The sequence below is a fragment of the Labrus mixtus genome, chromosome 5 (assembly GCF_963584025.1).
Source record: "Labrus mixtus chromosome 5, fLabMix1.1, whole genome shotgun sequence".
NCBI lineage: Eukaryota > Metazoa > Chordata > Actinopteri > Labriformes > Labridae > Labrus > Labrus mixtus.
Genome location: NC_083616.1, coordinates 4,388,243 through 4,411,108, shown reverse-complemented (window position 1 = coordinate 4,411,108; position 22,866 = coordinate 4,388,243). Strand labels below are relative to the sequence as shown.

Sequence of the window (22,866 nt, the reverse complement as noted above, 5' to 3'; positions counted from 1 at the left end):
CTGATCTCTCTGCCCAGTTTTCTCTTAGTGTAGTTTTATAAGTTTGACAGTTCAGATCAAATACAGAAAATAATCCTGACTCCAAGTCCATATGAAGAAAGGTAAAAAAGTATGTTGGATAACTTTCAGAAATTTTAGCAGGGAGCTCTGAAAAACCAACACATGGATCAAGACTTTTATTCCTCTACTGATACTAAAAACTCAAGTGGAAGACGACATGATCAATCAATCATAGCGTAATTTTATAACAAGTGACATCTCAAGATGCTTCAGGATTTTTCCTTTTTATTCCTCTCGTTCCTGTTGTGCACACTTACTTTGTCCCTGAGGTGGAGGTCGGAGCAGGCCGTGCATGAATGAGGACGGCGGTGGTTGTGGGGACGACACAGTCCGATGGAGGTGGCTGGGCGTCAAGAGTCTTTCTGTCCTGTTTGTGTCCAACATTTGGATTACAACCTTTTAAACACACTTTTTGCCATAAAAAAGGGGACTTGGAAATGATACTTGTAAACATTTCAGAACATCCTAACTGTGTAGGGAAAGATTTGATTTGAAGATATTGCTATGCAAAAACATTTTCACCTGTTTGTGATTCATCCACACAGAGGGGAAGACAAATAGACCAGACTTGCTTCTCAGGCCTCTGCACACCAGGGGCGTGTCCAGACTATATTGACTTTTAGGTGGCCCAGCTGGGGCACTGACTTATGCAGGGGTGGCCTAAAGTGTGATGTGCACACACATACACACAAATTAATATACATTTTTCTAACTTCACCAATCAGATCTTATTTTATGGCACGAAATAATGGCAACATTAGCTTCATTTTTAATGGGGGAGTAGCAGAGAGAACTCCCATGATTCCCCTCCAGCCTCAACATCATCTTTTGTTATTGAATTGATTGAGAGCCCCCTGGTGGTGGAATCTACATACTGTGCCTTTAAGGTACTATGCAAACTCCTGCGCAGTCTACCTTGCAATGTTTTGGTGCTGACACATTGCCAGTTAGTTCATTGCAAATTAGACAGAGTGCATTACTTTCCTAATAACATGTCTTATGAAATAGATGTGCAAAGTTTTGATTTGCAATTTAAAGTGCAAACAAAAGAAAATATGCTACATTGATATGTAAAGAAAACTACATGCAGTCTTTGCCAAAAAATGACCTAATAGTTGGTTTAAACATTAGTCCCGCCTCTGACAGGGCAAATAGCCAATGACAGTTCAGGATTTTTGGGGTGGCCAATCAGATTTCTAGGGGGGCCATGCCACCCCTGGCCCTCTGAACACGCTCCTGCTGCCTACTATTTGCAGATTCAGTTGATAATTTTTGGCATAAAGAGGCAACTGCTGCTCAGAACGAGTGTGTAGCTTGTGGTTTAGGGTTGTTCTAAAAGTCATCATCACTCTGTTTTTTCTTTCTGTCTTTGTCTCCTCAGTCTATATTAAAGAAGAGTGTCACGATGCTGCACACTCCATCTGCTATTTATCACTACAGTGAAGCTGGAGGAGGAAACGTCAACCATAATAAAGTCAATGCAATTTTCCAAGCAGCTAAAAAGGATCTGCTGCAAGTCATCCCCCTACAGGTAGCATACCAACTACATCTTTTTTTTGTGTACAAAATGTTATTGATTTAAAATCTTTTATCCTAAACCTTGTCTTACATGTGGAGAAATGAAGTAATATTATTTCAGGGTTTTCCCACAGTTTAGAAAGAAACGTCCTCGAGCCCAAACATTGAAATCTAAACGTAACAGACGGTAAAAGTCTGACATGTATTGATTTGGCAATAGTTTGTCATCATGAATCTACTGTATATTTTGTAAAGTGGCTATGACCAGATACTTCAGACAGAGTTTGTTTCTTTAAATGTCATGTCATGTCAACAGAACCCCAGCCTGCTGGAGGGGAGGGTGAATCTGCGACAGGTCAAAGCCGGCACTGCTGTAGGCAACCAGGGAGACCAGGTCAGTTTGTTACTGTAACACTTCTCTCTCTTTGTTATTAAGGTGCCAGATGACTGTGTATGGTTTTTTTTGGGGGGGGTTTGTTTTTTTTACAAACTGTGACTCATGTTTCTTATTTATTTTTTATTAATGTCTTGGAAAGTAATCCACATTCATTATTTCGGATTTACCGGTAACTGTTTTTGTGCCACAACCGTGCTTCAGGGGGAAGCAAGATGAAGGACGAAGCATCTAGAAAAATATATTTAAAGGAGCTATCTGTAAGATATCTACTGAATTAAATGATAAAGTGATCTTACTATATGATCAGACATTAAGGAAACATGTTATGTTGAAGTGCTGTCTTCTCTGACAACAATGCAGCAGCCAGTATGTCCTCCTTCTAACTTTAGATTCTGCTCCTGAATGCTCTGGATTTGTTTGGACCAGAGAAGGGAGGCGGTTTTAAGGCACCAACACACAGTGTTTTGGACGCCCCTCAGTTTATCAGGCAAACGTCAAGCCAAGAGGTGTTGCAGCGATGGAAGCGGGCAAGAGAAGTGGTTCAGATAGAAGTGATTGTACTCGACCTAAAAAGCCTCTGCATGTTTCTAATAAGCTCCACGAGCAGAAACGTGCTCAAACTAGGATCAATGTTGGAGATGTTTTTGAAAAATGGGGAGAGGTTAGAACACAGAAAGGTTTACAGACCCATGCAGAGCTGGATAAACACTGAAGCTTCAGTGTCCACCACATGGTGACCTGCGTGATCATCGTCTCTAGAGAGGAGGGGGTGGACGGGACAGCTTGTACTTATGGTCTTCTGTATGTTTGCATTATTGTGCTTCTGTTTATGTGCGTATGTACATTTCACAGGATGTGAGCATTGCGTTCGTCATCTCGGGGTTACTCCACGTCTACCAGCGTATGATCGACCGTGAGGAGGACACCCTGCTGTTTGTCACCCACCCGGGGGAGATGGTGGGTCACCTGGCTGTTCTCACAGGAGAGCCCCTGATTTTCAGTGTCCGCGCTCAGAGAGACTGCACCTTCCTCTCCATATCTAAGGCTCACTTCTACGAGTAAGATCACACACCAAACAGTCAGTCATTTCTTTCCATGTGGGTTCCTCCCTGCGTATGACGAGGATGCACACACATCTGTGTTTTGTTTTTCATTTTGCAGGATAATGCGCGAGGAGCCCAGGGTGGTGTTGAACGTAGCTCACACTGTGGTGAGGAGGGTTTCACCATTCGTCAGGCAGATTGACTTTGCTCTGGACTGGATGGCTGTGGAGGCTGGACGGGCGGTCTACAGGTATCTGATGGACTTTCTGGTGAAACACGTAAACCATAATTTCTTTAGCTTCCTCTCATGGCTTATGTCTCGTGAGCCTCCTGCATTAACGACATGAAAGAACTGAACTGAGCTTGTTATTGTGCATGAAAACAAAGAACTGTTGTGGCTTTAATCAATACTCGTACATATCTAACGTGTCCTAGTGAGATCACAATTTAAAAGAATAAGCCATATAGTCACTTATTGTTACACACATATTGGTTCATATGGTAAAGTGGTGTGGTAAAAACTGTGGTAAGAACATCCCATTTTAATTGTACAAAAGTCAACAACATATCCAGGAGGGTAGCAACATACTCAACTGTCATCCCACTTTCATGAATACCACATGTGATTAGCGCTAAATGCGGTAAAGGCAGAATGTGTGACATTTTATACATAAATATGTTTAAATTTCTCTCTGAGTCATGACTGTCTACAGTGAGTGAGCAGCTCGAGTCCTGCCAGCTGTACTGTTGTCAGAGCCGTGTTTACATCATGTTTACATTGACAGGACGACCTTGAGTAAAAAGCTGTTTTAGTCAAGAACTAGAGAAAAGAAGAAGAACATAGTCACTGATTATTTTTATGTCAAGTAAGTGTGTTTAGATCACGGTCATTCTGTTTCAATTTATGTGCAATATGAAGCTACGAGCTAACCAAAGAGTGCTAACATTAGCCCGCTAACACAACAATGCAGGACACAGGGAATTGCAGCTCGAGCAAAGGACAATTTTCTCCGCCGCTTGCGCTTAATGGTGCTGAATCATGGTGCGTTCTAATTCATAACTCCCTCTTGCAAGTCGAGGGGAGAAGGGTTGGAGGTGTGTCTCTGGAGGAGAGCGGAGGCTTCAGAATAGAGGAGGTGTCTCCATACAGCAGTTTGTTTTGGTTTCATGCTGGTGATCAAGGGCGACATCTACTGGATCAAAAAGTCACACATTCTTCCTTTAAGCAACAACAAACATGAGAAAACGTAATAAAACACGTGGCCCAGGGTTCATGTTGTGGTGAAAAACTTGTACAAGCATAAACAACAAAAAATAGAGGATGATTATCACGGGAAAAGAGACTGATAACAGAGCATATAGTGCAGGAACAAAACGACTTTTAAATGTTAATCCATAGAAATATATATATTTTTTAATGGAATAACTTTTAATGTTTGTTTTAACGTCATGTTGGATTTTGTTCTGTTCTGAATGTTCATAGACAGGGAGACAAGTCCGACAGCACCTTCATTGTGCTCAGTGGCCGTCTGCGTTCTGTCATTGCAAAGGATGATGGGAAGAAGGAGCTGGCTGGAGAGTATGGCCGTGGGGATCTTATCGGTGTTGTAAGTAAACCAGAAACTCTTTTACTTTTTAATAAAAAATGATAATAATACAATTTAAAAGACTCACATTGACACTGACAGACACCTGCTTTGTTTTGATTTTTTCAGGTTGAAGCCCTGACCCATATGAACCGAGCCACCACAGTCCACGCTGTCAGGGACTCGGAGCTGGCCAAGCTTCCTGAAGGAGCTCTGAACTCCATCAAGAGGAGGTACCCTCAGGTTGTCACGAGGCTCATTCATCTGCTTGGACAGAAGATCCTGGGAAACATGCAGCAGGTCAATGGACCTCTGGCTGGTAACCAAAATCTCTTTTCTGTATCTTTGTCAATTTATGTATCCACCATTACCAGTCACTTCTCCCTGATCAGGACTGGGGCTTCAAAGATGCAAATACTTCTTAAAGGAGTTGTTAATCAGTAGGATCTGACATGCAAATATTAAAAATGTAATTAGAGGGAGTTCAATAAGTTTGCTGAATCATACAGTGATTGTTCTTAATTGAAATGCTGATATCCACAATGGACATGTGCTGAAAGAAAGGTGTACAGAAATTATTTTTAAGACTCACAGACAACTTGTACTCACAGATGTGTAGTCTTTCAGAGGGAGCAGAAAAAAAAGAACAGTAAAAAAGAACAGCTCTGCTTCACACATTTTGCAATCAACTCTCTTAAAGGGCCAGCACACTTCACAGCCAGCTGACACTTTGACAACTTAAAGGGACGGCACAAATACAAATTATACATTAAGGTTCACTTTTATTGTCCCCTTGGTAAACTTTGTCATATAGCTGCCATCACAGTAGAACTTATGAAAATAATAATTTCAAATGTGATATGTATAAACATGTAAAAACTGTTCTTTATCTTGAATATCTAATGAGATTAAAAACTCTCCTCTGCCTGCAGCTCGTAGTCTGGGTCTCCACACCCCCACCAGTAAGTGGGATGCTGGGAATCCAGCCTCTAACTTGTCCACTGTGGCCATCCTGCCAGTGTCTGAGGATGTTCCCCTCACTGCCTTCACTCTGGAGCTGCAGCACGCGCTCAGTGGAATTGGTACGAACACACACACACACACACACACTGTGCCGACTCTCCTTTTAAATGTTACATGAAGTATCATGATTTCCAAGCCCTATTCAGACTGTCAAGCTCCTGCTGTGCAACGCTGAAACACAATGTGAATTCACAGACTGGCACACCAAATTATAAAATGTCTCAGAATAAATATGAATGTACACTTTTCCATACTCATTGATCGTTCCAATGTAAGCTGCAGGGATCCGTTGCGACTGCTGATTTTTTTTTTTTTTTTTTTTTTTTTTTTTTTTTTACACAAACCAATGTGCACAAAATGGATCACTGCTTGGGTTTGATGTTTCATCCTCCTATCAGAACTTTTTGTGTGTGTGCAGAACATTCAGCTCAGGGAAAACAGAGCAAACACATAGATCATTAACCACCCTGTTGTACATGTTGTGTTAGGCAAGCGCACAGCCTTTTTAATTCCATATGGATCACATGTGTTTACTGCTGAATGACTTTTGACACACTCTGCAAACCAGAGAAAATGTTCCTTAAAGCTTTTTTATTTAGTTTCAGGGAAACATGTTGTTCAGCACAAAAATCCATAACAGTGCTCACACTGTTTTCAAGCTGAACATCGGGCGCTTTACAGTTCCCAGTTTCCTCCGGCTGCTTGAACCGTTACACATATTCATGCCTAAATTGTACCATGCATGTTTGAGCACTTCACCTGATGGCAGCCGGCACACAGTGTAATACATTAAAGAGAGTAATTTGGAACAACTAATGCACTCTTACCGTGATCAGAAATAGATCTGTACATCAAACATAACACAGAAATCAAGAGAAGTATGTTGTACAAAAAAATCAGAGTTTGGGGGCGCCCGCGGCCTAGTGGTTGGTGTGCATGCCCCATGTACGGAGGCTGTGGTCCTCCAAGTGTGCGGCCCCGGGTTCGAGGCCGATCTGTGGCTCCTTCCCCTGTGTGTCGTTCCCCACTCTCTCTCTCTCCCTGATTTCTGACTCTATCCACTTTCCTATCTCTAAAATAAAGGCACGAAAAGCCCCAAAATAAACCTTAAAAAAATCACAGTCACATAAAATCACAAGAAATGCAGCAATTTTATTGAGCAAGTTTGATTTTCCTGATGGGATCCAAGTGCTGCGTTGCTTTTTTATGGGTATACCTTCACACCTTTTGTTTGCTGTAAAACTTAAGTGCTAACAAAAAAGATTCCTAAATACCTAAACTCTTACACTACTTTGTCATAACCTGGCTCAAGGGCCATGACCGATATGGGAAGGACACAAGTAAACTGCAAATAATAATGAATTATTGTTAGAAAGTACACAAATGAAATGGTAACTGCAAACATGGAGTGTGTCTATCAGTAAAGTCTGTAGTGTTAATGTGGACGTGTGGCATAAATGAAGTGTGGGATGTTGTGAAGCAAAATATAATAAAAATTTTCAAATGATGGCTGGGATGAGAGAGAGAGCCAGAGCCACACTGGGGTCGGGCTTTTATGAGGGCATCAGACCCTGGTGCTCTGAATCTGGTGGGCTGATTCCCGTCTTGGAACAAGGGAGACATATAAGTAGAAGCATGACGGCTAAAAGCAGTGACCTTCAACATCCTGATCATAAATGAATACAGGTGAAGAATGTACCACACTGCACTTGACTTTATTTTTTGTCATATTTTGATGTCTCATTTGATTTGTTCTGCTTTCTGAAGGCCCCACGCTCCTCCTGACCAGTGACTCCATCAAACAGCGACTCGGCTCTGCTGCTCTGGACAGGTAGAAGTTAGATTTAGTGATTAAACCATCTTAAATACGTAAGAAAGAAATCACAATGAGATTGTTTGAAGTCCTATGAGGCATTGTTTTGTCTTTTTTGAAATAAAGACAATTGATCAATCATCACCAAAAACACAGCTGTCATTAAAATCCAGCTCCTTCATAATCCTGCTTTGCAAAATACCTGATTTGATGACAGGCTGTTTAAATGAATAGGCTGTTTACAGGTGACACAGCTGATACTTGTGTCTCATAATCTTTGAAAGCGTCCACGAGTACCGTCTGTCCAGTTGGCTCGGGCAGCAGGAGGACATCCATCGCATCGTCCTCTACCAGTCTGACTCCAGCCTCACGCCCTGGACCCAGCGCTGCATCCGCCAGGCGGACTGCATCATCATCGTGGGACTGGGTGAGCAGGAGCCCACAGTGGGTGAGGTCAGTGTAAACGGATAGGTGGATAAAGCTGCTCTTAATAACTTTTTGATCAGGAGCTTTTAGTGCCTCTAAACAGGGATGAATAATATCTGGCAGAGTGTATCAGACTCTACTGTTTGCTCTGTTATCAAGATGAGAGAGTCCTGTTGTGTGCAGTTTGTTAAGTTGTTGTATTTTCTGTAGACAAATGTCGCATCCATATGGAAGAGAATCATGAAGACTATAAGTAGCTAGATAAGATTAGTAAATGTGTATTAAAGGTGATACTCTGTAAGAAATGTTGACCAGCTACTTAAAAGTAGGGGTGGTCATTTTATCCAGCATACACTTTAACACATTTGTTAAAAAGATCTTTACACCACAGCAGCAATCAAAAAATAATCTTATCTGAAAAGTGTCTGAAAAGAGGCGTCCTCTGTAGCTGCTGTAAATCTGTAAAAACGTCTTCTACCAATCTTTTGCCGTGACGTCCGGATGGGAAGTACCAAGCAAATGCCTCCCTGGCTCCCTGTGTGTACTCGACCCTCGCGCTTCACCGCCACTGGAGGTATTCCACGTCAGAGGATGGCAGAGAAATGACTTTGTTCCTCCGCTCACCCTGCTCAAGAGAAGGCTGCGACGACAAAGAGTTTAACGAGAGGACAAACCAGAGTTGACTTTCATGAAGCTCTTCAGTGACGGCGACAACTGAAGGGAGTTGAAGGGTCTGAAAAGTGACGCCATGTTTTTTTTATTTTTATTATTCAGTTTGTTCATGTTCGGTGTTTTCCTACCGCTGAATGAGACATGAGGTGACGCAGTAGAATAAAGTTGAAAGCGATGTGATGATATCCTCCCTCGCTTTGTACCAGAGCGTTTGAGATCTTGTGGCGCTCATGCATATATGGGGGGGGGGGGGCGTGGCGTTTGAAGGAGCTCAAATGGGAGGGGGTTGGGTTTAGACAGAGCTGTGAGGAGATGTTTTCAAATCTTGCCAGCTTCCCAGAATTACCAACCCTGCCTTTACGTTACAACCTGAGTTTTTAAACTATGGGGTCCTTAACATTTAAATTCTGTCTCATTAGCTAAGCACGCGTACTTCAGCCATCACAGTGTGAACAAGCCACACGTCTCCTCAATGAGCTGAGTGAAGCTACCTGCTTCCTCTTCCCTTTGTCCCCCTTTAGTTGGAGCGCATGTTGGAGGGGAGTGCAGTCCGGGCTCAGAAGCAGCTCGTCCTGCTTCACAAGGAGGACGGCCCGCCTCCCAAAGGCACCGCCATGTGGCTGAACATGCGCAGCTGGATCTCCAAACACCATCACCTGTCCTGCCCGCGCCGAGTCTTCTCCAGGAGGAGTTTACCCAAGCTGGTACTCAACAGCATCCACACACCAAGTCGTTTTATGTGTAAAGATTCTGGCCTGGATAACAAAATGCTTTATTACTGTGTCCGTGTGCGTGTGTGTGTGCGTGTGTTTTCAGAGAGAGCTGTACCAGCGTGTGTTTGAAAAGGGTCCCGATCGTCATTCTGACTTCTCTCGTCTGGCCAGGATCCTGACAGGAAACAGCATCGCCCTTGTGCTGGGAGGAGGCGGAGCCAGGTAGAAAAGCCAATAGGAGCATTTACATACGCATCACGACCTGAGTCATGTTTTTTTATCCTCCGCAGAGCAGCTTTATTTTTTTTAATGGCGTGTAATTCTTTACAGCACATGATAGAAAAGTAAGGGAAGCATAAAGAAATGTCACGTTGGCTCTACCAGCTTCCTGTAGTTAGAAAAGGAACAAACTGAAGACTGTTTCACTTTTTACTTTCAGTTCATCTCCGACTTTAATCTTTAATTTTTTGTCTGAATGTGTCAGGAACTATAACATTAAGAGTCTTTGCTTTTTAAACAGCTGTTGCCAAAACTTAAATATATAAAAAGTCAACTTTTTGAACTGCTGTTGCCGGTGGCGGTTCTAGAGTCTGTTGGGGCCCTAGGCAAAAATCAAATGGGGGGATGCCCTCCAACCAGCGTTCATCACCATCATGTCTGCCAGTGTCTCGATGCGTACTCCTCTTGCTCTTTCTTCCTGTTTTATTTTTTCACCAATAATTCCTATTCATTTTTCTTTGTTGACTTTCATTGACAGATTTTGGTTTTCACAGCTATCACGCATGCAACGCCTAGCAGGGCAACGGGAGTGAGGGTTGTCAGATGGTGCCCCCTTAGGGAGGTTTCCTACTGTCGCTGCAAAATGTGCAACTTTTGGGCCACTGCTTTGGTTTCAAGTTTGTGAGTCCTCCGGCGGTCCTCCTACTGGTCTGGGGCCCCAATTAGTCACCTGCCCTGCCTGTTGACAAGCCGCGCCTCTGCCTGTTGCAACTGCATGGCCACTCATCATATCTCTGCTTTGGTGCTTGAACACAAATAGCTACCACAGTACATATGCAGCTTTCACTTTTCACTTTTCCACTACTATGCAGACAAACGTTTGAAGCATAGAAGCATTTAATTCCCACTCTAGTGTGAGTAAAAACAAAGCAGACACTTGGAAATTAAATTTCTAGAATGTGTTTATTTGTACAAGACGGTGATGGCTGATTGTTTTTACTCTGACCGTTCTCTCTTTTCTTCACTGCTCTGGCTTCTCCTGGAGCTCAGATAAGGTAGGGACTGTATTCCTCTCAGCTATGACTGGAGACTCCTGATAGACCTGTAACTACAGCAGGGATCATTTACTCCTAGTCTTCATTATCCATGTTGGTTTGTGTGGTTAGAGCCCACTGGTTTTTGAGGGGGTTCTTAAAGACTGAAATGTAAAGTCACATGTCACAAGACACTTAACCCCAAATTGCTCCCTCTGCTTCATCTGCGGTTTATGAATGTGTCTGATTGTGATTAGTAACTTCTGATGGACACTCAGTGCTTTGAGTAGTCAGAAGACTAGAGGTAGAAGAGTAGTCGGTACAAGATGAAGTCCATTAACAAATAGACACAGCATTTAACAGAGCACAAACGGTACGTAGTGGTTAGTTTGCGCGCCCCATGTATGAAGGCTGTAGTCCTCCAAGCGGGTGGCCTGGATTCAAATCTGACCTGTGGCTGCTTTCCCGCATGTCATTCCCCACTCTCTCTTGTTTTATTTTTATTTTTTTAAAGATATTTTTTGGGCCATTTTGCCTTTATTAGATAGGACAGCTGAAGAGAGAGAGGAAATGTTGGGAGGAGAGAGTCATGGGGGATGACATGCAGCAAAGGGCCGAGGTCGGATTCAGACCCACGGCCGCTGCACTGAAGACTATAGCCTCTGTATATGGTGAACACATCATAACCTCTAGGCTATCAGCGCCCCCACACTCCCTCGCTCTCACTGATTTCTGACTCTATCAACTGTCCTATCTCTAAAATAAAGGCACACCCCTCCCAAAAAATATATAAAATAAAAACACAGCACAAATGTGAAAACAAAAACAAACAATAAATATCAAATAAGGCCTGATATCATATGATATCAGGACAACTTACTCAGAGCAGAGCATGACATGGAGTGGATTGGCTTATTTCTTGTGCTGTATAATTGTGTTCAGACTTTTGCTAATCTTAATCTAAAGTCCCACAACAAAACAAACAAACCAGGTCACTGGTCACTGGTAGACAAGCAACTCCAGTTATTGTTTCAGCGAGGTCAAAGTAATGGTTTTGTAGACGGAGACTGGCGGCTTTTAAAAGAGCGATATGAAGTATGATTCTGTTTTTAAATTTTTAATAATATGACCACCATGTGACAAAGAGGTCTGTTTAAGAATCGTTTCTGTAAAGTTGTCCCAAACTCTAAAAACAAACAGAGCCGGAATTAAAGGAATTAAATTGTTAATAAGAGACCGAATGACCATCTGTGAAGGTAAGCTTGATGTTGTGTTTTTATTTGTGATGTTATTTGATGGAGGTCCGTCTCTCCTCAGGGGTTGCTCTCAGGTCGGCATCCTGCGGGCGCTGAACGAGGCGGGGATCCCCGTCGACATGGTGGGCGGCACGTCCATCGGCTCCTTGATGGGAGCGCTGTACGCCGAGGAGAAGAGCAACAGTCGCATGAGGGTCCGCGCTCGAGAGTGGTCCATGGTGAGTTGACATCCTACACCATTATAAACCATTATAATGTAGAGCCCAGTCCCTTTTACTGGTCTGGGGCTGACCTGACAGATAAAGACAGCTCTCACTTAGAGGGTGATGATGAACTTCAACATCTGTCCAAGAAAGATAAAGTAATGAATGCAGCAGAATACTCTCTTAAAAAAGTCGGCCAAATTACTGATTTATAATTCAATTTGTTTTATCAATATCCTTATTTTGAGTTTGTACACAGTAAAATATTCTTTCTGGTGGGGCGCCGGTGCCATGGTGGTTAGAGGCTGTGGTCCTCAGAGCGGGCGGTCCGGGTTCGGGTCCGACCTGTGGCTCCTTTCCCCATTATCTCTCTCCCTGATGTCCGGCTCTATCCACTCTCCTGTCTCTAAAATAAAGGCACAAAAAGCCCCAAAATAAACCTTCTATCTGGTGTACAATTTTAAAGTCTTTCCCACGTTTACTCTGGGTATTAACTGAAGATTTATCGTATATGTTATAGCACATATTGACATCATACTTTTTGTTCTTTTCCTCTCTCTCCTTCGTCTCTTTCTTCCTGTCTCAGGATATGACGTCTTACTTTAAGAAGATCTTGGATCTGACCTACCCGGTCACCTCCATGTTTTCTGGAGCTTCCTTTAACTCTGGCGTCAGCTCCGTCTTCAAGGACAAACAGATAGAGGTAAGCTGAGAGTTTTTTTTAAAACCAGGTTCTCCAAAGAGTTAAAGAATTAGACTTGAACATTAAAGCACTGGTTAAAAGAAAAAGCCTAATGTAGAGGAAGAGCTGTGTTCAATCCCTTCACAAGGAGAGAGTGACCAGCAGCTTCTAAACTATCGGCTCTGTAATGTCTCTTTATCAGAGTCCACTTCAGGGATAGCAACGTTGATTACCAAGTGGGTTCAAAAAGATGAAAAAAACAATTCATTCTTCTGAAAAGAGTAAAACGTGTATGACATTTGAAAAACAAGGCAAGTCATTAAAAGTCTGGGTACAACCCATCTGTATCATCATAAACAGCCTTCTTCAGGGCCTTCTTCTTCAGCACACAATCAGCAACTTCAATACATACATACATCCTAAATGTCCAGTATGTATTTAAGGAGCTAAAGAGGAGTGCTTTAGTTTTTCATCTTTTTGAATTTTTGTGTTTTCACCAAAAGAGCAGCTTCACCAAACTTTGATTGAACTTCCGGGCACTCCAGACTCTCATTTTCTTTTTTTGCACCAACTTGGTTCATTTGGTTCTCACTGCCCGAGGATCAAACTGTAAGAAATTATAGGATACAATCAGACAATAACAATGACTCAAAATTTAACTAGAGGAACAAATATTCAGCCTTCATCAGAATTTATGATACCAACATTTATATTCAAAACTCAAATGTAAATAGTTAAGCAGAATTAAAGCCAATTCTAACTTCTTGTTCAGTGTTATGAGTCTTTACTGGTTATTAAAGCATATTTCACTAACATCTTTACTGGTTCTTATTTCTAAGATAATTATTTTTGGGCATATTTCCTTGGTGTAACACTTCGTGAGATTGTGTCTTTATACTGTAAGATGATAGCGATCTCTTTTTCTTTCACCAGGACCTGTGGCTGCCGTACTTCAACATCACAACAGACATCACAGCTTCCTCCATGAGGGTTCACACTGACGGTCTGTACAACGTTAACCTCTGTTTAAAATCTCTTTTTTATATTAAGAATCAGAAATACTTTATTAATCCCAGGGGGACATTTGGTGTTACCATTGCTCTTCACACAATACAGCAGTAGGAAATAAAGGAGAATAAAGATAATAAAACAAGCAATAAGTACCAAGTAGGACTACTATAATAAGATATGTACGAGATAAAATAATATTTACATAATGAATGGACAAGATGAACTATGTGAAACAGATATTGCACAGTGTATTGACTGGTTTGTTTCAGGGTTAAATAAATATGTCCAGGTTAATAATAATCCACTGGCTGAGTGTGTGACTCTTAAAGGGAGCAGGGAAGAAGATTTAGAGAAAGGAGATTTGTTACCATTTAATGAAAAGAGAGAAACATAAGAGCGCCTGTGCAGTAACAAACAGGAGTTTGGGATCACCTGTCACACGAGCGCTACGGTCAGATGACAGGAAAGAGCGACTTTATGTTTCTGTGGAGCTGAAGGGAAGAAGGAGACAAACATATCTTTCTCTCTTTCTTTATAAAGCTCATATTTTGTACCCCGTGACTATAACAGTGTTTTCTGACCAAACAGGTCTTGAGACTTTTTAAAGAGGAACTATCCACTAGGGGGGGTCGTTGAGAACTTCACACAACGAGGACTTGTTGTCTGTCTGCATTCGCATCGCCATGGTGATGTCTGATATAATCTTTAAAGTCACAGCTGTAACTATGGAGAAGGACGTGTTGGGAGCTGTGTGTTTGTTGTGTGTGATTTGGTTTTCTACAATTCTACAATTCACTTATCAGACACTTTTATCCAAAGCGACGTACATCAGAGAGTAAGAACAACACAAGCAAGGATCTAGAAAAAAGGGAACAATGTCAGTAAGAGCAAACGATCAGCTTTGAGTCTGATTGGACACACAGGTGCTGACAGGAAGTGACCAGAGGCAAAGCACAACATTGAGGGCAGTTCTTGAGAGCTCTAATCAGTATAGAAACCATCTTATAAGTCGTCTTTATCAAACAAAAACCATCGTCATTACCATCATCATCATCAATAATATGGAGACCATCGTCCAATAGATCTAAGCTTGAAAGGAGACTTGCGAGCTTAGATGAAGGGCATCATATTTCCTCTGTCGCATTTACACTCAATTATGCCTGGACTTTGTTGTCGGCCCATTAATCTGTGTTGTTTTTATATTTTATTTACTGTTATTTGATAACGTTTACAGTGGGACTTAAAAAGGGTCGGTTAGTGGTACTGGATTGGCTCGTGTGTTCGACCAATCAGCCTGCACTGATGTGACTCAAAGTCCCTCTTGAGCAGGGAGAGAGTACCTCCATTTACCTACTCTGAAACAGGGGCTAAAAAGGTTCCTCCAAACTGGGTTCTACGAACTTAAATAGTTCATAGTTCCTGCGGTGCAGAATCAATAAAAAAGGGGAAGAGGTTCTAACAGTTCCTAAAACTATGAAAAAGTTCCTGTGGTCCAAGATGTTTATTTTTGGGAGCTACTTCAAATCAAACTGAGTGCTAATTGTACTAATTACTGTAACGTATCATTTATTTTAGCAGAAAAAAGACAAATGTCCGCACACTGTTCAGCTCCCAATGAGCATCTTTATTTTAAACAAGGCAACATTTCCATCCATAAGATCTGCCTCAGGCCTGACAAAGATTGTTGTTCTGTTTAAATTGGGAGCTGAACAGTGTGCGGACATTTCTCATTGTGTCCTGCTGCACCTGAATGCATTTTGCTTGGATGTGTGCACACTAGTTTTTCTCTGATCATTAATTTTTTGTGCCAAAATTTTTTCAAGGTGAATAAAACATAGGCTGTCTAAAATAAAAAGTGATGGAAATGAGATGCTATTGGAGAAAAAGCTTTAATTTAAACTATAAAGACTATAAGAAATGACTGACTGTGATAATGTGATCGTCTCTGTAAACATGTTCACCTTTTACTCAGGCTCGTTGTGGAGATATGTCCGGGCCAGCATGTCTCTGTCTGGTTACCTGCCGCCTCTCTGCGATCCCAAAGATGGACACTTGCTCATGGACGGAGGATACATCAACAACCTGCCCGGTGAGAAACACCGTCAGTGTGGTCATTTTATATGATAGAACAATAATGATGACCTTCTTTTAGTCTGGATCATCTCGACCTGTTTGAGAGACATTTACACCACGTCTTCACGCTTTGAAGGAAAATGACGTGGCTCTATTTTTTTTTTACTCTAAGCATTATCACTGCAAGTTCAACTCCATTCACTACGACTTGTTTCCTTATCATTATACTGGATTTAAAAAATAACGCAGCTACAAATAATCTTTAATCCTTTTTGAATTTCTTATGCCGGACTCTAATACTCCTCCGTACCTGACTGCCCTGATATAAAGAATAATTATAATACATTAGACTTATAGAGTTCTTTTTCTGAGTACTAAGAACATCAAAACAATACAAAGAAGAAATAATCTAAAAGGAGGAGGATGAGAACAGAGTTTGTTAGTGGTTGTAGGCGATGTAGAAGAGGTGAGTTTTTAGGATTTCTTGAAGAGTGTGGGAGAAGACCCTCCAAGGAGGTTTGTGTCAGCAGACCTGAGAGAGTGGGTGTGAGCGTGTCGGTGGAGGAGCTCAGACAGGTAGGGGGGGGAGCCAGGTTATGTAGGGCTCTGTAGGTGAGGGGATGGGGAGCCAGTGGAGGTCTTGAAGAACAGGGGTGATGTGGTCACGGGTGCAGGAGACGAGCAGCGCTGGCTATATTGTAGTTTCCTGAGTGTTTTGGATGATGAACCGTAGATGAGACTATCACAGTAGTCCAGTCTGGAGGTGATGAATGTGTGGGTGAGGATCTCAGCAGCTGAGAAGGGGAGGGATTGACGAAGACCTGCGATGTTTCTGCGATGGGAAAATGCTGTTTTGGTGATTTGGTGTTTGATATGTTGGTCAAAGGAGAGGGTTGGATTGAAGATGACACCAAGGTTACAGACGTCGGAAGGAAGGGAGCACTGTGATGCCATGGATGGAGAGGGAGAAGTTTTGTCAGATTTCTTAAAGCTCCTTCTGACAGCTCAAAAAGGCTTTCTAAAAATGATTCCTACATATTTTATAGAACCTCCGGGGACAGACTCAGATGTGTAGAATCACTGGTTCCACTTTTCAAAAACCATGAAACTTAGAGTCAACTTAAATTAAGTCGTACACATCTATACCTGAATATCAGACAAAAACAACAACATCCACTATCTACCCTGAAAACTCTCCAATTTTAACTTTTAAATGCAGCTTATCTGCATCATGATGACCGATTGGGGATTGTTTGAACAAAATACGGCAACACAAACAACAACAACCTACATACTCCTATCTCTCATTTTAGATTGCTGAGACCGTTCTTACGTTGGCAGAAAACTTTGAATTCCCGTGAGACCTCAGCGCTAATGATAAAAGAAACAGATTTAGAAAAGTTGGTTATTTGACCGACAGTAAAAGAGTTTCTCTCATTAATAATTTCCAGCTGATGTGGCTCGCTCCATGGGGGCAAAGGTTGTGATCGCAATTGATGTTGGGAGCCGGGATGAAACCAATCTGACAAACTACGGCGACTCTCTGAACGGCTGGTGGTTGCTGTGGAAACGCTTCAATCCTCTGGCAGAGAAAGTCAAGGTAACCCCTCATGTCAGATGTCCTCAGGAGAGCAGAAACATTTAACCTAATATCGTAGCATGCTGTCAGACCCCAGAGAAACTAATTGTACCTTCCAGGTCCTGAACATGGCGGAGATCCAAACCCGGCTCGCTTACGTCTGCTGTGTGCGGCAGCTGGAAGTGGTCAAAGAGTGTGAATACTGCGAGTACATCCGACCTCCCATCGACCACTACGGCACTCTAGACTTTGGCAAGTTCGACGAGATAGCTGTGAGTCCCCCCCCCCTTTGTTCCTCGATGCTTATGACCTCATCTCCTCCACGGGTTGAATGTAGCGCTAACCTTTCTTCACTGCGGCTGCAGGAGGTGGGATACCAGCACGGGAAGACGTTGTTCGATGTGTGGCAGCGCAGCGGCGTGGTGGACAGCATGCTTAAAGACAGACATCAGGAGGAGTTCCACAAGACCACAACTGGCCATGTGAGTGTAAAGCACACACATCACTGACGAGGAGATACTCTGTAGAGACGTTATCGTGTATTTCACTTTACACCAAGTTGGATGTCATGAAGGACCCGACCGATGTGGGACTCTCGGGGCCGATATCGATATTAGGGATATTTCGGCCAATTTCTTTCTCAGATCTATGTTCGATGTGTAGAGATAGATAAACACATTTATTGCGTTGAACCCTCAAATGACATTTTCAAACACTTGTTGAAAAGATATATAACGAAAGCAAGATGGTCACTCAACTGGAAAATAACTGTGCATGTTTGTGCTTTACAGCTTTTACACTCTGGAGGATTATAATACTCGTTTTAATCCGTACGCTGCTGGTGACAGGGAACTGCTAGTGTAATACAATGATACTTCAATGAAATGCTACTTGACTGGTGAATAAATCTGGTGATATCGGCGCATATCTGTGATAACATTAGTTGATACCTATAGTCACCTGATAGGCGAATATCCGAAGATATTATCAGCAGGCTGATTAATCTGTCGGGCTCTAATTTTAATCGAATATGTGTGGAAATATCAGAATGATCTTCTACTTCCACGGTGCATTCAAATGTTTTATATCCAGCAATCTCAACAGCCACCTTTATAATAAAAGACTTTGCAAATGATATCAGCACAATCTTAAATTAGTTGACCGCTCTTTTCTAACTACGCAGACGTTTTTTAAACTGGTCTGATTGAAAGGATGGTTCATTGGATGAGATAGCTAGTACTGGTTCCAGATTTGTTAAGCTAAGAGAAATGATGATGAAACAGTTGATGAAGAGTCACGCTTCCTTATTGTCAGCAAACAAATAGAGTTGAGATGTTTACAGAGGCCGCTGTTATTTTCATTGTACATTGAGATTCTTCAGCTTCTAAAACAGGCTCTCTCTTTCATATTTACTGAATGATTTTAACACAATCAAATCAACAAAGTTCTGGCACTGAAGTGTATAAAAAACTCAATATCGATGATCTCAAGACAGGGCACAGACCCATTGATGATCAGCTGTTTACATTAGACAACATAGATATTGAATATTTATCGAGCATCTTTTTGTTAATTCCATTTGTACTTGACAAATCTCTTGACAACATACTTCTTGAAATAAAAAGAAAACAATCTCATAACACAAGGATTAAAACCCGCCTCAGCTCCAGCTCTCAGCATGTCAGTCGGTTTATTGAAAGTTAGGTTGAGACAGCATTTCCAGCATGGCGACCGCCAGCGATGGGACTCCAGAGCCCCCTGCAGTAACAGATGGGTGACGTCACACAGGCTTCGTCCATTAATATTTACAGTCTATGCTCAGTTCATGTGATGCAATGGCAAGCTATAAAAAATGTCCAAGATGTGAAGGCTTTGTCGTCACGTAGTCTCTGCAGTTTATTTAGACAGGCATTTGTAGGCATCAATAAAGACCCCACGTTTGTATCTTGTTATGTCTGTACATAAAAACTTGTGTGAATATATTGAACTTGAACCTGTTTTAAAGTCTTCATTCACATCATGCACTTTGTGTCTTTCAGGTGGTCACCTGTCCCAATGCCTCTTTCACTGACCTGGCAGAGATAGTGTCCAGAATTGAACCTGTCAAACCTGCCTTGATTAATGGTAAGTATAAGGCTGAAATCGTGAACCTACTTAACAAAATATTTTATATAGATATTAAAGGTCCAATCTGTAAGATATTTACTGAATGAAATGATGAAGGTACCTTACTATCTGATCAGACATTAAGGAAACATGCTATGTTGAAGTGCTGGCTTCTCTGACAACAATGCAGCAGCCAGTATGTGGGCTGAGGTGCAGGTCAGAGCTGGACATGACAGAGCAGAGAGAGAGACCATGAATCTGTCAGCTTAAATAGACCCCTAAAGGAGGTGCAGGAGCAGCTGTGGCTCAGTGGTAGTCGGCCATCTCTCAATCATTAGGTTGTAACAGCTTCAATGGCTTAAGTAGAGGCTTGAAGCCGTCTGCTGAAATTTTTGGTTTCATGTCAGGGAACTATGGTGTGATTTGCTGAGTCGGTCACTTTTTCTAAAAATAATAAAAATTACAAATAGGACAGTATTTGATCATCATGTTGTGTGCTCTTGTCTTCCTTAAGAGGAACTTTCTGATGAGTACCAGACAGACTACGACGAGGAGGCGGTGGAAAGCGCCCTGTCGGACTATGAGGCATTCAACGCCGGCAGTGAATACACTGAGGGAGAGGAGACAGCAGACACTGCAGAAACAGTATGCATTAAAGCACTTTAATGTTCTCGTTCAAAAACATGAAATCATCACCGAGCTACAGAAAAGCAATCATTTTAAAGTAAACCAAGCGTGTCTCTGTTTTTTTCACAGGATGAAGAAATTCAAATCAGAAGTCGACGTCGGCCCAAGAATCCCTCACAAAGCTCTCAGCCATGACATTCATGACATCTGCTCTGACTTCCTGTTAGAGCTGCTGAGTGTGTCCACACGTTTCAGTGCAGTTATGCTGATAGTCACTGATCATTAGCATGCTAATGATCCACAGAGGCCTACATTACTAGCTCCGTCCACCAGTAAGTTTAGAACTGAAGAAGCCTTTCAGAGGAGGAGAGGTGAAACATCCTCAAGATCTTCAACTAAGTCCAGTTGCCTTTGGATCAAGCTTCAATTTTACCATGACCTGGATGACTGAGAACCTGCACAGACAGCTGCTAACCTTTGAAATGTATGCATGACAAACATGCAGCCAAGAAGCATGCTCAGTGTGCAGGACACAAAGCTGGTGAGGATTTCTGGGCTCATACCCGTGAGCACAAGGAGGAGTGAAGACCCACAAGGTGTCTCATTTTCCTGCACATTTCAGCGGTCTAAAAAAGTTCATCTACAAAAGGGGTTCTCACTCAAATGCCCCACAACAATCTAGGAAATCTATTCATTCATTTATTTAGTTTTTTTGTTTTGTAGTCTCTAGCTCAGCTGAGGAATGAAACATGGACATTAAGGGAATTGCACCCTGAGCGCCTTGAAACTGTGTAAAAGATTGATGTCTTCATACACCACATAAACATACGCACAACTTTTCAATATCATCTTTTATAATATGCAGTGCCAATCTCTTAGGGCTTTCACACTTGCAGAAAACTCCTGAAAAACTCCTGATACTTCCAGGAGGAGGAGCTGTATGTGTGAACGCAAACAGCTACATTTTTAACTCTGACTTCACCCGGAGTTTCTCCTGCCAGACCCCTAGTATTTTTTCTGCAGCAAGTCCTAGTGAGCTGATGTGAGAACGCAGCAGGATATTATCCGGAGAATTCACCTGGAGCCAGTAGGAGAGGGGAGAGACGTTTATATACTGTGACTGCTGCACGGTGAATAGACATAGTGAGATTCTGTTCATCTATATGTAGCATTGATATAAAGGTAAATATTCTCTTATAGCATCATGTAGTGGACTCTGTCGTTCGGCCTCTACTTCTGTGTCTTTTTTTTTTTTTATGTCACTTCTTACCTCAGGAGACCCTCGACCCCCCTCCTTACTGACCCGCTGTGAGGAGCGTATGTGAACATCCAGGTCAGGAGAATATCCGGCGCAATCCTCCTGAAATGATCTAGATATTTTTCAGGAGTTCATGTGTGAAAAGGGCTTTTGGCACAGTTCTATGCATAGCTGCTTCCTACCATAATAACCTCAGAGAACTACAGCATTGTTTACATATAAGCTAATGTTTTATATACACACATAACATAACACTAATCAAAACAAGTGAAAAGATTACATTTTAATATTTATTACCATAAAGGTAGGGACAAAAAAAACATAGTGCTTGGTTTACTTCTGACCTGCATTAATAAGGAAACTTACATAAATACTTGTATGTCCTTACACACACACACACACGTTTTATGAACATATACACAGAACTGTAAAGTGTTACATATGTCCGATGATGAAGGGATTTCTGCACGCCGCGGTTGTGACAGGTGTTATGAGCACTGTGATAATAGTTTATTCAAACATGATTAACGCACACCTTAGATGTGATTCTTGAATGTATTTCTTATCTGGAGCTAAATCTTCAGAGAACATGTGAGACTATCGATACAACCGTCCCTCTTACATTTTCATAATACACATTTAGATATTCCAGAGACTTTTCTTCATGGCAGACATTTTAGCAATGTCCTAGTTAGTAATATTCATGCTACATACTAAACCGTTTTTGAGTTTTATATGCTAACTATTGTTGTCTGTTGCTTCATTTGAGCGTACTCTGAATGAGCGTACTCTGAATGTGCGCTCACATAAAGCACAAAGGAAACAGAGGAGAGGCTAAAGCAACAATATGTAACTTGTCCATCTTTAAACAATTGATTCAAAGTATAATAACTTTCAACAGGGAGAATGGCGTCTCTCTCATGTCCACAGCGCGACTTGATCGCCTGTTTGCTGCAGTATGTAACTTTGGCAGCAGGTCGAGGTCATCTCTCAAAGCGTGTACAGTTTTAAGGCACCAGTTCTGACACAAGCCTTCAGTTATAGAAAAGTATCCAGTTAGTCTCTGTACGGGCTGATACAACGCCTGAGGCTAAGAGGTAGAAGAACCTTACAAAACCTTAATCAACTAGCATGTTGAAGCTGTTTAGCCACAGCCTGTAGTTACCGTGGTAACAGTTGAACACACATACACATACACTCCACATGCAAAAAGTTCACTAGCAAATTCATCTTTGCGCAAAGATCCGGTCATTTTCCTGTACCTTGTCAGTCGACGTGGTTGCTTAGAGTCCGGCTTCTCACCCTTAAACACAGACGCACGTTGTATAAGAAGGGTTGGTGTAACAGCATTAGGTGTCTTACTAAAGTGCAGTTGCACTCAGAGTCCTTCGGTGGGCGCCAAAGCGCACCAAGCCAAATTCCTACATATTGTTGCTTTAGCTGTTGTATTTTGTTTGAACCAATTGCAAAGACGGGTTACACAGACCTCTGGCTCTACCATAGCTAATTATTATTGTTGATGATTACGAGAAGGCTTTTCACATTATGACATGTCAAAATATCAGCT

The 22,866-nt window shown here is 41.9% G+C and overlaps 1 protein-coding gene across 1 annotated transcript in view; it reads left to right on the top strand.

Moving 5' to 3' along the window:
• The window catches only part of pnpla7b (patatin-like phospholipase domain containing 7b), a 33,918-nt gene extending 12,859 nt beyond the window's left edge, over positions 1-21,059 (top strand). Inside the window, exons 15-35 of the mRNA XM_061037380.1 lie at positions 1,442-1,591; positions 1,895-1,972; positions 2,828-3,033; positions 3,137-3,268; positions 4,502-4,625; positions 4,734-4,923; positions 5,537-5,686; positions 7,395-7,458; positions 7,725-7,893; positions 9,060-9,242; positions 9,355-9,473; positions 11,822-11,978; positions 12,550-12,666; positions 13,579-13,648; positions 15,629-15,745; positions 17,181-17,329; positions 17,428-17,580; positions 17,674-17,790; positions 19,348-19,432; positions 19,929-20,059; positions 20,171-21,059. Coding sequence (XP_060893363.1) covers positions 1,442-1,591; positions 1,895-1,972; positions 2,828-3,033; positions 3,137-3,268; positions 4,502-4,625; positions 4,734-4,923; positions 5,537-5,686; positions 7,395-7,458; positions 7,725-7,893; positions 9,060-9,242; positions 9,355-9,473; positions 11,822-11,978; positions 12,550-12,666; positions 13,579-13,648; positions 15,629-15,745; positions 17,181-17,329; positions 17,428-17,580; positions 17,674-17,790; positions 19,348-19,432; positions 19,929-20,059; positions 20,171-20,236 — 2,727 coding nt within the window. The 3' untranslated portion in view covers positions 20,237-21,059. The remainder of the gene's footprint in view (positions 1-1,441; positions 1,592-1,894; positions 1,973-2,827; positions 3,034-3,136; positions 3,269-4,501; positions 4,626-4,733; positions 4,924-5,536; positions 5,687-7,394; positions 7,459-7,724; positions 7,894-9,059; positions 9,243-9,354; positions 9,474-11,821; positions 11,979-12,549; positions 12,667-13,578; positions 13,649-15,628; positions 15,746-17,180; positions 17,330-17,427; positions 17,581-17,673; positions 17,791-19,347; positions 19,433-19,928; positions 20,060-20,170) is intronic.
• Positions 21,060-22,866: the final 1,807 nt, after the last annotated feature.